The sequence below is a fragment of the Natrix helvetica genome (genome assembly GCF_964273705.1).
Source record: "Natrix helvetica genome assembly, chromosome: 1".
Taxonomy (NCBI): Eukaryota; Metazoa; Chordata; class Lepidosauria; order Squamata; family Natricidae; genus Natrix; species Natrix helvetica.
This window is the reverse complement of record NC_138548.1, coordinates 293489054-293505766: the sequence shown is the minus strand read 5'-3', so window position 1 is coordinate 293505766 and position 16713 is coordinate 293489054. Positions and strand designations below refer to the sequence as shown.

Sequence of the window (16713 nt, the reverse complement as noted above, 5' to 3'; positions counted from 1 at the left end):
CTTCTCCCAAAGGACTCAGGGCGGCGTACAACATTAAAAAACACACATCCCAAAAGTTAAAAAGAAATTAAATACATATCCAAAAAAACAAACCCAATTTATAGGACAATACATTTTAAAAATGAGTTAAAATTAACAGGCCAGGCCGGCTTGCTGCAAAAGCCAACTTTTTAGGGCACGTCGGAAGGACCGGAGGTCAGGGATTATGCGAAGCTCCGGGGGCAGCTCATTCCAGAGGGAAGGCGCTCCCACAGAGAAGGCTTTCCCCCTGGGGGTCACCAGCCGACACTGTCTGGCCTACGGCACCTTGAGGAGGCCAACTCTGTGGGATCGTACTGGATGGTGGGAGGCTACTGGTGGCAGTAGGTGGTCTCGCAGGTACCCTGGGCCTAAGCCATGGAGCGCTTTAAAGGTCATAATTAATACCTTGAATCGCACCTGGAAAACAACCGGCAACCAGTGCAGGCCGCCTAAAAGGGGTGTAACATGGGAGCACCTAGGTACCCCCATGACAACCTGCGCGGCCGCATTCTGGACCAGCTGAAGCCTCCGGGTGCTCTTCAAGGGCAGCCCCATGTAGAGAGCGTTGTAGTAGTCCAGGCGAGAAAGGACAAGGGCATGAGTGACTGTGCACAGAGCATCCCGATCCAGGAAGGGGTGCAATTGACGTACCAGGCGAACCTGGTAAAAGGCCCCCCTGGTCACGGCCGTCAGGTGTTCTTCTAAACTAAGGCGCGTATCCAGGAGGACTCCCAGATTGCGAGCCTTCTCTGAGGGGGCTAAAATTTCTCCCCCTTCTAGTCCAACCTAATGCTCAGGCAATTACCATTTCAGACAAATGGTTCTCCAATCTCTTCTTAACAACTTCCAGTGTTGGAGCATCCAAAGGTAAGCTTTGCTTTGTAAACCCTGCAAATTACTCCTCCTGCAACATACACAGGGGTCTCAGTTCAATCTTGATTCAGGGCATAGAGGGAGTTAAGACCAATAATGTTAAAAACCGTTTTAGATACTCTGGGGAGTTCTTCCGGCTGGAAACGCCTACACTAGGTGGCTGCAACAACCCCCACACTGGACCCCTTACTCCAGGGGTGTCCAAACTTGGGAACTTTAAGACTTGTGGACTTCAACTCCCAGAATTCCCAGGGAATTCTGGGAGTTGAAGTCCACAAGTCTTAAAGTTCCCAAGTTTGGACACCCCTGCCTTACTCTATCCTTGAACCAGGGTGTGTGTTCTGTGTGGCCCTCATGGCCCCGTTTGAACTTGTACAGGATCCTGTACAGGGGGGAAAAAAGGGATCGGGATCCGAATCTTTCCCCTTTGCCCCCTGAAGACTGAACTGCTGGTGGAGACGCTGCTTCGCATGCTAAGACCGGCGGCGGAAGCAGTGGTTTCCCCATTGGCTGCCCCTAACCGCATCAGTCGGCTCCTCAACATCTGAATGAGAGGAGTTGGGGAGGAGGCAGCGAGGGGAAGGAAGGAAAGGTGAAATCACTGCAGATCCCGTCCTGGGCGGTGGGGAACCGCTGAAAGCCGCATCAGGCATTCAGGCAGGTAAGCGAAGATAAGCTGATTCGGAGTGGGGCGGCTGCCGCGGGCTTCACGTTTGCTTGCCGGGGGGCGTGGGGGCGCATTCATTCATGCCACGGACGGTCTCTTCCTCGGCATTTAATATTGTTCATGCTGCAGGCCAAGCGTAGCGCGATAGAGGGCGCTTGGGTTGTTCACTTACCCAGCTCCGGCGCGCAGACTGTTTCCGCGGTTCAGCGCTAGGAGACGCCGTGGCACTAAATGGCAGATAATTGCGCTCGGGGTAAGGTTAGGAGGAGTCCGCGAAGGGGTTTTGTTACCCAGAGGGGTGCTGCCTGCTGCTGGGCGGATTGACGGGATCTCTTTTTCCTGCTTCATGGAGTCCCCTGCTGCCTTCATTAGCCCGACGCCTTAATTACTGGATTGTTTTGCACTGGGTTACTTGAGAGCCTCGGGACAGGTCCAGGTATCGGTGGGATTTTGCTTTCCGACGTAGGTTTTCCTGCCCGGTCACATTCCATAGAGCGATTATTCCTCGTTCCGACGAGAAACGGAAGAAAAATCAAACTTTTCCTTCAGTTGCAGCTTTCCCAAGTGGGGTCCTTCAGATATTGGGGTACAATTACTGTGCCACCATGGCCATCACAAACACCACTGACTGAAGGAAGCTGCTGTAGGAGAGATTTGCATAAGAAGAAAAATGTAATAAGGAAGAGGAAGAATATAACAGCAAAGCTTCAGGGTGGGTCCCCTACAGGTGCATTGGGGGCTTTGGTACCATTGTGACGCCCCCGTCCCAAAACCCAACATTTTTGAATAACTTGGTACCTGAGTTGAAAACATATTCCCAGCCAAAGAATTTAATGAGTGGTTAAGTAACCTATTTGATTTCCTGCTTACCTTTGAATAGCTAAAGGTAGGAAAGACAGGTTCTGAACCTTATTACTTGGCGAGCAATCAGCTCATTCTTCAAAAACAAAAATATATGTTCAGTTGAGTGATTCATAGTAATTCGTAAAAGCCTCCTATTATGCCTTCCTCATCACCCAATTCTCAATGTAAGGCAAATCTCACTCTCCAAGAGGTGACAAAAAAGGCGTCTTAGTCACAGCACAAACTAATTTGTGATTAGTGCTGAACTGTGCATTGAGGTGTTATGAGTGAGCTTACCTAAAGTGACACTTCCGTAATAAGGAGAAGATGGCCTTCTTCACATTCATGATGCATAGAAGCTGGTTGAGAAAATAGGCACTTTAATTTATATTTCTTCTTCTGCTAATATTCTTTAAGCTTCCCTTCCCCTCCTAGGTGCATTATGCTTCTCATCAAAAGCAAGATGGATCGTGGAAAATGATGCTTTTTCCAATGGTTTGTCTCTTCTTTATAGAGTTGTCTGATCAGAGATAAATCTCAAAATATCCACCAAGGAAGAGCCATGGAACTGAACTCAAAGGTATTTCGGGAAACTTGTAACCCTTGGGAGGTCCAAAATTATGTTTCAGGATAAATCTTCCCAGAAAGATTCACACACTGCTTCTATACTGCCACTATTGTAGATATTCATCAGGTTTCACTGATGTCACAAACTATATGTAAAAAGATGGTTCCCCACTTTTCTATTCCAAAGATGGTTTACTATCATTCAGTATATAATGCTTCTACCAATGTAATACTGGTATATTAGGGACTAATATGTTCTTCAAAAACTATTATAATTGGATCAATTCCATATTTCCGTGTATTTAGGAAACAATTGAACTCACCAAAAGAATAAATATGATTAGCATGCCAAGGTCCTTAGATTAAATCTCAAATATCTGTAACAAATTGTGATCTCAAACACAAGGGTTGGCATATTTCCTTGTGATCTAAAGATCCACAAGAAAACACTGGAAAATTAGACCTCTATTTTATGCTAATGGACGTATCTAGAATACAGAGGGAATGTTGGGTGCATTTCTGTCTACCACTGCAGTATTTAGATGTTTAGGCTTTTAAGCTTTAAAGCATAAAAGGGAAATAGTTTTCTGCTCCCAAAGCCCATTTCATAGGAAGGAAATGTTGAGTTTGGCTAAGTAAATTGACCATAGAAATTGAGTATACAGCAAAGGTGGCCAAATCACATAATTAATTCACAGAAAGCAAACTGGTGATTCTCACGAAAACTACACACCCATAAAACAAATTAGCTGATACAAAAATGTAACAAGCAAACCAATTGAACAGATATGACCGAGCACAAATACACTTTCCATCAAAGAGCAAACCACTTCCTTGCTTTCCATCTCCTTTCCCAGAATGCTATTTTCTGTCCCCAGTATTTTTTCAGTATGCTTCTTAATGTCATAAAAGGCAACAGCCATATCTACATTTTATTTATTTAGTTTGTCACTCATGTACAAGATAACAGGAATAAGAATAAACATGAATAAGAACAAGGAAATGGATACAAATAAATGGGGACAGTAGGACAAAGACTTTAGGCACGCTGGTGCACTTATGCATGCCCCTACATCCATCTCCAAAATTATAATAATCCAGGGGTGGTTTTTTTTGGGAGGGGGAAGTGTTCTGCACCACAGGATACTAACATTCTAGTATGTACATTTAATTAATAAATTATAATAAATAATTAAAAATAATGAGGACAAGGAGCCTCTTTCGTTTTGAAACTACTTGAGCTAAAACTTCATATATCAAATAAAAAGGGGGTTAATTTATTGGAGTTACAGGAAACTGGTAAGCTACAGATGGATGGCGTAGGACTCACATTGCTAAATTTTTATCAGCTACGTATAGGAGCAAGTATGATGACAAGGAGTAATGGAGTGTTTAGTTCTATTTGTTGGGCTTTCTGGCAAGCCATCCACAGTTCTTCAGCCTTCACTTCCTATCTGCAACTAGATGATACAATTGTTTCCATCCACAGCCTTCCTCAGATACCTCTGAAATGTGAATTATTGGTCATATCCAAATTTTGTTTATATAATGATCAGAGTGCTAGGACTCAGTTCACAGTTTGGACATGGTGTCCATCAGTTAAATATTGTGCAAGCTGAGAGTTGTGCTTCAGAGTAAGTCATCTTAGATATTACGTGCACCTAAATGCTGCTATCATTCACACTGAGCTAGAAGGCTGCTTGTCAGGAGCTACATTACAGCACATTATTGTCTTATATAGCAGTTCAAGAGAGAACATGCTAACGCAAACTTTTATGAGAAATGCCAATGCAGGGAAGCCAATGCTATCAATCCTATTCACTTCTCCGCGTGGCTTAGGAGATGACTCCATCTGGTGGAATTTTATGTTACTATGGTATTCATCTGAACCCTGCAATTATGTGGGCACAGTCTGAATCTCTCTCACTGTCTAGGCCATTAATTAAACAGGGTAGATATAACCCTTTCTAATACGATTCCTGTGCCGTGATGCAGAGACAGGCTGTATCGTAGTGGCTTCATGAGAGAGATTCCATGATGATCTCCTCAACCTTTTCAGAAGTGCTGTATCCAACGAGGTATTGGATACAGCACTTCTGAAAAGGTTGAGGAGAGTATTATGCAGGTTTCAGTGCAAGAGAATGACATAATAATACAGTACATCTCCCTCCCTCCCCCCCTTGGATGTGCTTCAGGAGCAGCCCAGCTCCCCTCAGAAGGAGGGAGTGAAAGCTCGGTCCAAATCCACAGAGGAGATGCAGCCTGCCAAGAAGGTAACTATACCAGCCAAGGTCCACCTAGGTCAAGATACCACCATGCCTGGTGAGAGTCATAGGTAGTGTGTTGGCTGTCTGGAAGCAGGCATGTTTCATTGGGGGAGCTAATAAAGCAAGAAGAAGCAGAACATCAGGTGAGGTCTGAGTTCAAGGGATGCAGAGAGTCCTCTGATTTAGTTGGCAACGATGATGCCCATTAACAAGCCCAGCAACTAGGTTAATGGAGGCTGCTGGATTGGTGTTCTTGCACCCTGTACTTAATGGTCCATTTTCCTCTCCTTCGGTAATCCTGAATGCACTATCTTTTGATCCTGGGTGCTTAGGCTCTGTTTGGGTGGTCAGCCCCTAAGGCAGGGGTGTCCAAACTTGGGAACTTTAAGACTTGTGGACTTCAACTCCCAGAATTCCCCAGCCAGCCATGCTGGCTGGGGAATTCTGGGAGTTGAAGTCCACAAGTCTTAAAGTTCCCAAGTTTGGACACCCCTGCCCTAAGGCTACCCCTTTGTTTTTGCAGTGCTGTTCTGTGAGATGATTGGGGAACTTCAGGACCAAGAGGGAGTCAGAAATCCCTGCGGCCACTGACATCAGAGGCTGAAGTCTCTGTTACCTGAATAGAGCTGTTATCAGAAGCCTGAACCTTTCTTCTTTGGGGACGAGGAAGACTCAGAGAATGGAATGGATCCAACCTTTGCATTTAGCTTGACACCTTAAGACTTTTGTGCCAGTGGGAACCTTTGAAAATTTTAGAGCCATTTTCACAAATGGGTGCCAGCCAGGGGAAGCATTTTCCCATTATAAAATGGCTGCCAGAGTGAGCTGGGCCAGTGAAAACAACCCATCTATTTCGTAAAAAGCCAGCTATCAAATTTCCTAGCTATCTGGTCTGCTTTCCACAAAGCCATCTTACCACTGTGTTCTTTCCACGCAGGTAGAATCACAGTCTCAAACCTCAAAATGAGCTGCAATTGCTCACCATTTGCTTGCGGGTCTTACATGGGGGTCAAGAGACACACATACAGAAATGAATACAGTGCTTGAAAATAATGCTTTGCTTTGCAGCATGCTTGCCTCCTTTTGCTTCCTTATCCAGTTAAAAAATCATTTGAAACATTAAGTCAGGTGGGATAGATAGCTGCTGCTAAGGGGGATGCCTATGAGCACATTGATGTCCAACAAGCATCTGGTTTGTCAATCAAATTCAGAGTATTTTAACATCCATGCCTGTCCAGTTAAAAGTATCAGTAGAGTGATGAATCTGCTTATCCTTGCTTATTTGTAAATTTATTCATTTAAAACGGGCAACGTTAAGACTTATGGACTTCAGCTCCCAGAATTCCTCAGCCAGCAATGCTGAGTCTTAAAGTTACCAAGTTTGGAAACCCCTTATTTACATGTTTCTTTCCACACAATTACATCCCAGAAAAGTTTGCAATATAGGGCAATGTCAATTGGAAGTTCAAAAATGCAATCCAGAACATATTTTCAGAACAAAACTTCAATAGAAACTTCTGCAACTTTTCCCTCAATAGCACCCAAAACATGGCCTAGTTGCAATCCCAGGCCTTTTGGTGAACACCAGGCTGGGGCTGGCAGGCAGAGGAGAACCCATTCCAGTTATCCTGTATGGTTGAATGGGAAGGTCTTGCGCTTATTCACATAGTGTCAGTCAAGATTACTTGATTCAACTCAGGGTTGATTCTCATTACAGGCCTTCCATACTCCACAGAAGTCATTACCTAATGAGATGGATGGAGATGAGTCCAAGGTACGTCAGTCATCAAATAATTAACATCTGCTCATCTCCACTCTGATGTAAGTCATGTACCAAGGTTAACTTCTTTGCCTTTTCTAGAATTCTCAGGCATCTATTCTATAATTGGCATATGATTCTGACAAAAAGGCACATGTTTCAGCTTTGTTTTCAGCATTTAGATGAGCAATTTATCAGTATTTGGGATAGTCCTTAAGAAGGCAGCTTTGTGGATTCAAAAAGCAGGGAAAGAACATGGGAGGAGGAATCTGATAAGTGGTAGGAGAGTTATGTTTCAGGTTTCCATGCTAGTAGACATTTGTGAAGCTTACATAACAAAAAGCAGAACAAACAGAAATAATAAATTCTTTATTAATTTTTAAAACTTTTAGAAGTAAAAATACATATTAAAAATAAATAAAATAAACACACAAGCAGACTTGTAGGACCTTTTCCATAGGAAGGCAACTATAATGGTCTTATGGGAAGGATAGAAGAATCTAGATGAGCAAATTTTTGAGATAGTATCAGGAGACCTGTCTCCTTCCCTCTCCCTTCAGAGATCCTTCCCACTCAGTAGAGTTGTGGGTGGTAATGCCCAGGGAAGAACAATGGGTAGAACAATCCACCTAAGCACGCTTATAGATGGTCTTCACTCTCTTTCTGTGATATACAAATTCTCACTTCAAGAAAACGTGTCTGAGATTATCATAAATCAAGGTACCTTAGCAATTGACTTGTTTTACTATCACTTAAGTTTTTATTCAAAATACTGGCTGACAACCTGGCATTGCCCGGATATTTATTTATAGAGAGGAAACATCCAGACCAAATGTAATTTCTAATGTTGAATTTTCCCCCTTAGCAGAGGTAGCCCCCTTGTGGAGTACTGTGAAGCCATTACCATAGCAACTCCACTGCGCTGTACAGTAGAAGCCATTTTACGGCAGTACAGTAGAAGCCATTTTAAGGCACAACAGGTTGTATCTTAACAGAACACCCCCCAGGGGGGGGGTTAGGGGTGTCTTACCCCCACAGTATTTTTTTTCCAAAGAGTAAGTCATCTGTGTACCAAGTTTGGTTGAAATTGCTTGAGGCGTTTCAGAGTTATGCTGGAAAACACACACACACACACACACACCACACACACCACACACAGACAGATAGATAGAGAGATAGAGATAGATAGAGATAGATAGATAGATAGATAGATAGATAGATAGATAGATAGATAGATAGATAGATTCACTTTGTCAGGTGTTTGAGAGAGTGAGAGAAATGGAGATTTCTGAATTGTTTTTCCTGCCTCTGAATCTGTCCCATTCTGCTGTGCTCTTCAGGGCTCCTCTTCTGCCCGTCCATCTGATGCCTCCTCAGCAGAAGCAGACCTGAGGAGCAGGAACTGCTCGGGTGCCTGTAACAAAATAGGGAGTCATGTCGCTGTTCGGCTTTGCATTATTGCTCAAGCTTCATACCCATGTGGATGTCATTGTGGGTCTGTCTATCCAGCTGTCAATGTTTAATTGTTCTATCACTGGAATGAGATCCTAGGTAAATAAAGTTTGAACTTTTTTTTTTATTTTCAGTTGTTGCAGACACGCAGGTGCTGCTTGGACGGTGACAGCCTCTTGAGGTACAAGAGCAGAAATAGAGTCTAAATTTGTTCAAGGACTTTGCCGTTCATATGTTATATGCTGATGGATATCAGGAGTGTCTCTACAAAGATGGCTATGGGATGACCAAATAGTGATTACAAGTGTATCTGGAAAGAAGGACCCATCAGTTCCTCATAGTTAATTTGTAATGTCTCATGACTTATTAATTCTAAGTTAGTTTTTCATGGAGAGAGACTTGATACCTGAAGACTGCATGATCCCAATCTATCCATTATTGTCTTTTCCTTTTCCTTCTCTCAGTTGTTTTTATACTGTGCCTTTGGTCCAGGGGTGGGTTGCTGCCGGTATTACTGCTGGTTCAGGGGTGTGGCAGGCCTGGGTCACTGCCGGTTCCAACGACCCAGGCCCCCAAACTACTTCCAGTTAGGCTGAACCAGTCCGAACAGGTAGAGACCCACCACTGTCTTGCTCTCATTTCAAGTTCTAAGCATGTGAGTTTCAGCTCATTAATCATCACATCAAGGGATCTTTTATTTCATCCATGAGCCATTGATTGTTTCTTCTTAGTATCTACACTAACATTTACAAATCTGTAATTTGGAGGTATCTCTCTTCCTTCTCTTGGTCATATCCACAGAGCTGCCTTGGTAAGTTTCTCTTCCCATCCTAAACCAGAATAAAAAGATGTTGCCCTGACTTTTGCGATGCACACAACAGACCTTTAATGTTGTGCTACTCCCCTTACACCTCTAACATTCTTCTCTCTTCTTTCTCTTGGGTCACATTTATATATTTTTGTCTTTTCAGTTATACTATCAGCCAAGTAAACGTTTAAAAAAAAATCTTTGAAACCATGAATTAGCCATTTAACCTATCTGTCATTAGATGGCAGCAAAGGGATAATATTTTATCCCTTTGCCATCAACTGGTCCTATGTACAGTTGCTCAGTATGTGTTACTGAAGAATTGAATTAATATACTGAAGAATTGAAGAACTGGCATGTTCATTCTCCACTCAGTATCTAGGATGCAGCTGTAGAGGTGGTCAACAGTATTAAGTATCTGGGGGTGCAGATAACTAACAATCTGAACTGGTCTCTCCACACGTCATCCTTAGTAGAGCGTGCAAACTAGCGTCTGCACTTCCTGCGTCAGATGAGGAGAGCATATCTCTTTCCTTCAGTCCTGGCCACTCTTTACAGAGGTGTGACTGAGAGCCTTTTAACAAGCTGTACCACTGTCTGGTTTGGTGGCAGCAGTGCCTCAGATAGAAAGTCCACATAGAGAGTAGTAAGGACAGCTGAGAAGATTATAGGAAGCTCGCTTCCTGCTTATAAGAGCTATATGCTTAGAGCTCAAAGCATTGTTAGCGACCCCACAAACCAGTGGTGGGTTTCAATTTTTTTAGAACCTCTTCTGTAGGTGTGGCCTGCTTTGTGGGAGTGGCTTGCTGGCCACATGACCGAGTGGGAGTGGCTTGCCAGCCATGTGACTGAGTGGGCGTGGCCAACTTGTAAAATGTGATGAAACTCACTTAACAACGCTCTTGCTTAGCAACCAAAATGTTGGCTCAGGAACTCTGGCATTTGAAGCACGCAAGTCTTAAAGCTGTCAGGTTACAAGACCCTTGCACCTCTAACCCTTTAGAAAAAAAACCCAGGGGTGTTCAAACTTGACAGCTTTAAGACTTGTGGACTTCAACTCCCAGAATTCCTCCTCTCGCTCTTCATCTTGATGATGTGCAGACGGGCAGGGGAAGGGAGCTGGAACTGGCTCTAAATGGCACTGTAGATTTGTGGAACCTCTTCTATAGAAGAGGTTAGAACTGGCAGGAACCCACCCCTGCCACAAACCCACTTTATGGTCTGTTTCTGTTGCTCCCCTCTGGGAGGAGGTTTTGAAGTATTTCTAGCAGGACTACCATATTCTGTAACAGCCTTGTTCCCTATGCCATCCGTCTGGTAAATGCACAAAATTTGTTTCTCTCGCCATGTACATTTATACATCTGAACTAGACTGTGTTGTTTCTCTGTGTCATATAAGATATGTGGTTATATGCATAATTTTGTATTTTAATGTATGATGATTAGTGCACATTAAAGTGACAATAAAGTTATTCTAAGTCTAGGTTTTAAAAAACGGAGCTAGCTATGGGGATCCGCATGGGAGGTGTAACAAGCCATCCCCAACACCCAGGGACATTTCCTGAGGAAGGGGGAGGAGGAAGTGTTCTTGGAAGCAGCAGCAGGGAAGAGGATTCTGTGCTGAGCAGGCTGCAGAAGTTATAACTCCAATTACATGCTTTAAACCAACATCAGGCTACTCAGTTTCAGGGCTTTGCACTCTTCGAGATGGACCAATCCATTTTTTTTTTAAAAAAAGGCAAAAACGTGGCTATTGTGAAAGCCAGCCTTCTGGTCTTTTCTGCCAGCCAATAAGATTGGAACCACAGATTTACTGACAAATAACATCATTTCACACGCATCAACATGGCCAGTATTATTGTGCACACAGTGTCTGGAGGTGGGATTGCAAGGAAAATAGCATTTCCAGAGTAGTGGGATTCCTTGACATCCTTGGGCTCTCTGCATGCAGGTGGATGATGAGATACAGACAGTGACTTTTGGATCTGATAAGTGGGCAAGAAAGTTGTGTGGATTTACACTTTCATGCTGTCTTGATCTTCTGTTATTCTTATTGTATTGAAATATCCTTGCACTTTTTGTCTTATAGCCTGATTTCCTAGCATACATTTTGTCTTTAATTTTACAGTACCCCGTCTATCTTCATGGATTCTTCAACCTGAGAAGCAAAAGTAGCCTATTGCCCTGATTGCCTCATTTAAACTGTAAGTTCACTAAGCCTCCAGCCTTGATTTTCTTAATATTCACTTTAACCCATGTTTACTTTCATAAATCACTTTCCCAAATCTTATTGACTTTCAGGCTAACCAAGAGGCATTGGCAGAATATCTTACATTGTTTCTGGTTTGCCCTCCAGTGTTGATTCCTGTTGCCATCTTCATCAATCCTGTCCTTCTTTCAAGATCCTTATTTTATAAGTTAAAGAGATATTACCAGCCCAACCACCAGGTGTCATCGGCACATCAGATTTAATGGATGGCCCTAAAACGACCCCCATATTGTCTGTTTTTGATTTCGACCACAAAGGAGATAAAATGGCCTTTAAAGAAGTCCACAACAGATCTCAAGTACCAGCCTTCTTCTGCCAGTACAGTACCGTCTCCCAGATCCACCAAATGCCATTGATTAGACACTTCATGGTATGAGGTAGGAGGTGGGTTGCTGCTGGTTTAGCACTGGATTGGCCGAGCTGGTAGTAGCGGCGGTGGGAGGCTCCGCCCACCCACCCAGATGCTTCCGCACATGCGGGAGCGCACCCAAGCCGGTAGTAAAAAGATTAGCAACTCATCTCTGGTATGAGGGGTCCTTGGTGTTCTCTGAGCTTGCTCATTTCCTTGCAGACATTTCATTACCCAAACTAGGTAACATCATCAGTGCTAATCAAGAGTGCAGTTTCCTTACTAGCACTGATGAGGTCACCCCTCATGTCACTCCTGAGCTACAAATATTCTCCTTTATTGGTACTTCATGGTATCTTGGGAGTTCTTTAAGCCCTAGGCCTAATTTGGAGACCACAAACCGTAATACCACATTGCATTGTCCATCATGACTAATGGCCAGGAAACCATCAACCTCCACCCTCATTCTCCACTCGAGCTACAGATATTCGCCATCATTGCAAACCATCATGTTGCCATTGCCATTTCCTGTGTCAGCCCTTCTGTTGCCAAAGCCACAAATGCCAACATATATCTATCAAGCTATCTCTTCTTCGGGGAAGAAATATAAATCAAGTTGCCTTTAGACTAGACTTGTTCCATGTTTGTTGACAGACAGCTATTAGCACTTTGTCTCTTTTCTTGTAGATTTAAGCAGTTCAGTGAGCATTTTATCTAAACCTGGTGCTTTTCTCTTTGACAGTTGTTTTGCTGTCTCTCACACTGCCCTTTCTATAAGAGAATATATTCTCTTTCTACATTTTTAAAAATACTATCATTCTGCTTGCAAAGGGCTTTAGTGTACACTTTCCATCCTCTTTTGCTAAATTTGATTGACTTTCTGTTTGTTTTATTAACCTTTATGTTTGCTTAATACAAATGTTCCTGTAATTAAAGTGCCTCCTTTTCTTCCTCATTCCAATCACCTGTTAATAAAACTATGTCTTTGTAGATGTTGCATTTAAATGTTAAATCTTTTTCAGTTTGCTAGAGGATTTCTCAACTTCTTCCATATTGTAAATAGACACTTAGAGTTAACATTAATGCTAATTAATTCTAATAAATGTCCTATTGTTTATCAGATTGTAGCTGAACGTATATTGCGGAATCTTTTGACTTAAAGTGGCCATTTCTGGTGCATCTCTTTGTTTTCCTGTATTTAAAAAATCCAGTTTAGTGCACCAGTCTTTCCCTTAAGAATTTCAAGTGTTTCTTGATTCATGCTTATCAAATTCCATGCCCCAGTTACATTTTGTACCTGAGAAATGAAAACTTCCTCTTTAAATATTGGAACCATCAGGGACCCAGCTGTCTTGTGGCTTTGATCTGGTCGGCTTCACCTTGAGAACTACACATGAAAATTCACTGTTCTTCTCCAGTAACTAAAAGAATGCCTTACAATATGGGCAGTCTGAAGAATCAGTATCCAAACTTACCTAAACCATTTAGCCATATTTCTACAGACTTCTGGGCAAAACTGCAGGGGTGAGTTGCCATTGCTTTCTTCCAAGTGTTAGTTTGGAATTTCTTCTCTTGAGTAGAGAATTCCTTCTCTTCCCTCAACACTTTGTGGATGAACCTTGGTTTCACTCATCCCTTAGCAGTTTTTGCTTGCTAAAACTGATAGAAAACCCTAAACCCTGAGACCCTTGCATCAACCCCTTTCAGAACTAAGTAGAGACACAGATAGACATTTCATGAATATGTGCTAGCTCCAGATACATGTAAGCATCCTCCCTCAAAGCCTGGAAGGGGAAAATTATCTTTCTTCCTGTACAACTTCCTACCTGCATTTGGAAGTGATAATGTCTTATGAAGGGACTACCCTATCCCTATGTAGGTAGTTCTTGACATAACCATTTGTTTAGTGACTGTTCAAAGTAAGGGGGGGCAGGGGGTTGGACTAGAAGACCTCCAAGGTCCCTTCCAACTCTGCTATTGTATTATTGTATTATAATAATGGCACTGAAAAAAGTGACTTATGATCATTTTTCACACAGTATGAAAGTTAAGTATGAAAAATGATTGTGTCCCTTTTTTCAGTGTCATCGTAACTTTGAACGGCCACTAAATGAACTGTGGTAAGCCAAGGACCACCTGTATACGTACTTTAGTTCTCAAGCCCCCCTATTTGTGCCAAGAACAATGCAAACAAAATATTTGAAAGCTGAATACCATATAACCTAAAAGAAGAATACACAAAGCCTTTATGCAGCAAGGCTGGCATAGTTGCCTCCTCACAACCCCTTGACTCAGCATACTAGGAGCAGGTAGGAGACAAGTTCTGTGAAACCTTCCTTTGTAGAAGAGGACTTTGGTCTGGCCCAGTCAATGAGTGATGGGCTCAAGTGGGATGGATTAATTAATGATTGTGATATGTTGTTGGCATATCACAACCAATCTGTTGGCCATGCCAAAGAAGCATTGCATCTAGTTCTCTTGGCCAGAATCTTTCTGCTAGTTTATAAAGTGCTTCAAGTGCCACCACATGCTATTGTCTTGAAACCTCTACAGAAATAAATCTCTATTAATAATTATTCTTGTGATGCTCTCAGCAATTTGAAGAATCTCACATGTATGTCGATAATGGAACATAAAACTTTGATGCACAGCTCTATGGTGGGTAGTGCATTTAAAATCATTGTTCAAAACCTCTAAATGGGATAAGCCTGATTATTTCTAAGCACTACTGAACTTCTCTGGAGATTGAGTCAATATTTGTCAAAATAATAAAAGCAGCGCTGCACTCCTTTTCGTTGTACATCAGACTCACAATGTGTGGAGCAAAGAGGTGGGGCTTCCACTGAGAAAGTGTGACATCACTTTTGTCAGACTGACAGGTTTGAAACCCCCCTCCCCCTCCCATGCCACTGGATCCAGTCTTTCCCATTAGCGGTAATACAGATCAGCTATGTCTAGAATAATTTAGGTAGGAAAAAATATGTTTATGTAGCCATGGGGTGGGTCATATCCATTGAATATGTACAAAAGTGTTTCCCCCCCCCCTGGGTTCAAATATCAAATTAAGCCACAGCTGATTTTGAACATGGTTTGTTGAATAAAGCATAATGATTCAATTCACACATTCTGTCTTTATGCCTACATATTTACCAGCTGCTTCTTCCTGAAATTTTTGGCTTATTTCTAAATTTGCACAAGGCCGTTTATTTCACACTCAGTGAGCGTATCTTTTCAAGATGGTTTTTGTATTTTATTTTTCAGATGCTGCTTATTCCTGCAAAGAAAGCTGTGAATTAAATAGGCATGTGTTTGGTTAGGTAACTGCATCTGAGAACAAATCAAAGCCTAAAATTGCCTCCAAATTCTAAAGAATAATCCAATTATGGAATGATGAAGCATATGTGATGTAAACCAGATAAAGAACAGGATATGTCCAAAATCATACAAACAAATAACATAAGTCATGGAATAATGTAATAAAAAGGAGTTTTAACATAGCATGTACACATGTATATCGAATGCTATTTTATTTAGTGTGCTTTAGCTGTATTTCTAGCCACTCCTCACCAAGTCAAGGCTGCTAAATCTATTTTTTAAAAATAATTTTTATTGAATGTTTTAATCTTTAAAAAAAACAAGAAAGAACTTTTACCTTGTCCTATAATATAACAACAGTAGTATTAATACTTACAATAATATTAATTATTTATATCACCATATATTTATATTCTCTGTTTTCTGTTTTGGCTTCTGTTTTCTAGCCACTTATAAATTATATTCCATACTTTATAGAAATCCGATTCTTCTCTTTCTTTTAGTTCTATTGTCATTTTGTCCATCTCTGTGCATTCGAGTACTTTTCTAATTATTGTTTCCTCTGCTGGTGTATTGATTTCCCCCCCCCCCCCAGTTTTGTGCGAAAGCAATCCTGGCTGCAGTGAGTATGTGTATGATTATCTATTGAGATTGTTTATCCATTTTTTGGTCTAATAGTCCTAATGAGAATGCCTCTGGTTTCAGTTCTATTTTTCGCTCAGTAATTTCTTCTAACCATTTCTGAATTTTACACCAGTACTTCCTTGTGATGGGGCACGTCCACCACATATGGTAGAATGTTCCAGACTTGTGGCTGCATCTCCAACATTTGGGGGATCAATTTGGGTGCATTTTGGCCAATCTCGCTGAAGGCAAATGCCACCTATATGACATTTTATAGAGGTTTTCTTTGTAAGCTACTGCCGTCGTAAATTTCTTTCCCATAGTTTCTCCCATTTTTCTAACTCTATATTATGGCCAAAATTTCTTCTCCAGCTGCTAAATCTAAACTGCATATATTCTGTTGACCAATAGAAGGCAGCAAAGGAAGAGTACTGTACTTTCTTTGACTCTATCTAGGGTCATCTGGGTTTATGAACCCCATATCTAGCAGCCCTAACTAAAAGACCTTTAAAAAGGAAGACGCCAGTTTGGTGTAGTGTCTAATGCATTAGAATGAAAACCTGAGGATTGTGAGTTCTATTTTTTTCCACTATAATTTTTACTAAAACCTTTAAACAAGAAGGTAAAAACTAATACAAGCTAGTAGACAGTACGAAAAGGAAGAAAGAGAAAGGAAAAAGTGTCAGAAAAGAAAGAAATGAAAGTAGAAAAGAAAGGACGTTTTCTGATTTCTGAAACAAAAAGTATAAAGATTTCTGATATTCACAGCAATTATAAGTACAAATATATTTTGACGTCTCTCTCTAAAGTTACTTCATATTACTCTTCTTTTTATAATCTATCATGTCTAATTTTCAACACTGAGATTGTGACTTCTAATGCAGATTTAGACATGAGAT

At 41.7% G+C, this 16713-nt stretch overlaps 1 protein-coding gene across 8 annotated transcripts; it reads left to right on the top strand.

Annotated features, from left to right (window-relative positions):
• The first annotated feature begins 1420 nt into the window (after positions 1 to 1420).
• On the top strand, positions 1421 to 15646 carry LOC309383119 (uncharacterized protein). 8 transcript variants are annotated; one of them, XR_014173766.1, is made up of 8 exons: positions 1421 to 1555; positions 2919 to 2984; positions 5167 to 5244; positions 6956 to 7012; positions 8338 to 8492; positions 8584 to 8630; positions 11386 to 11461; positions 15137 to 15646. XR_014173766.1 is itself a non-coding variant. In XM_081935301.1 (7 exons), the coding sequence occupies exons 2-6, from the start codon at positions 2967 to 2969 to the stop codon at positions 11417 to 11419; spliced, it is 234 nt and encodes a 77-aa protein (XP_081791427.1). In that variant the 5' UTR covers positions 1421 to 1555; positions 2919 to 2966; the 3' UTR covers positions 11420 to 11461; positions 15137 to 15646. The 8 variants fall into 8 exon arrangements, 3 of the variants coding, with proteins under 3 accessions (XP_081791427.1, XP_081791428.1, XP_081791426.1); XR_014173767.1 differs by having other exon boundaries at positions 11559 to 15646; XR_014173768.1 differs by having other exon boundaries at positions 1527 to 1555; positions 2840 to 2984; positions 11559 to 15646.
• Positions 15647 to 16713: the final 1067 nt, after the last annotated feature.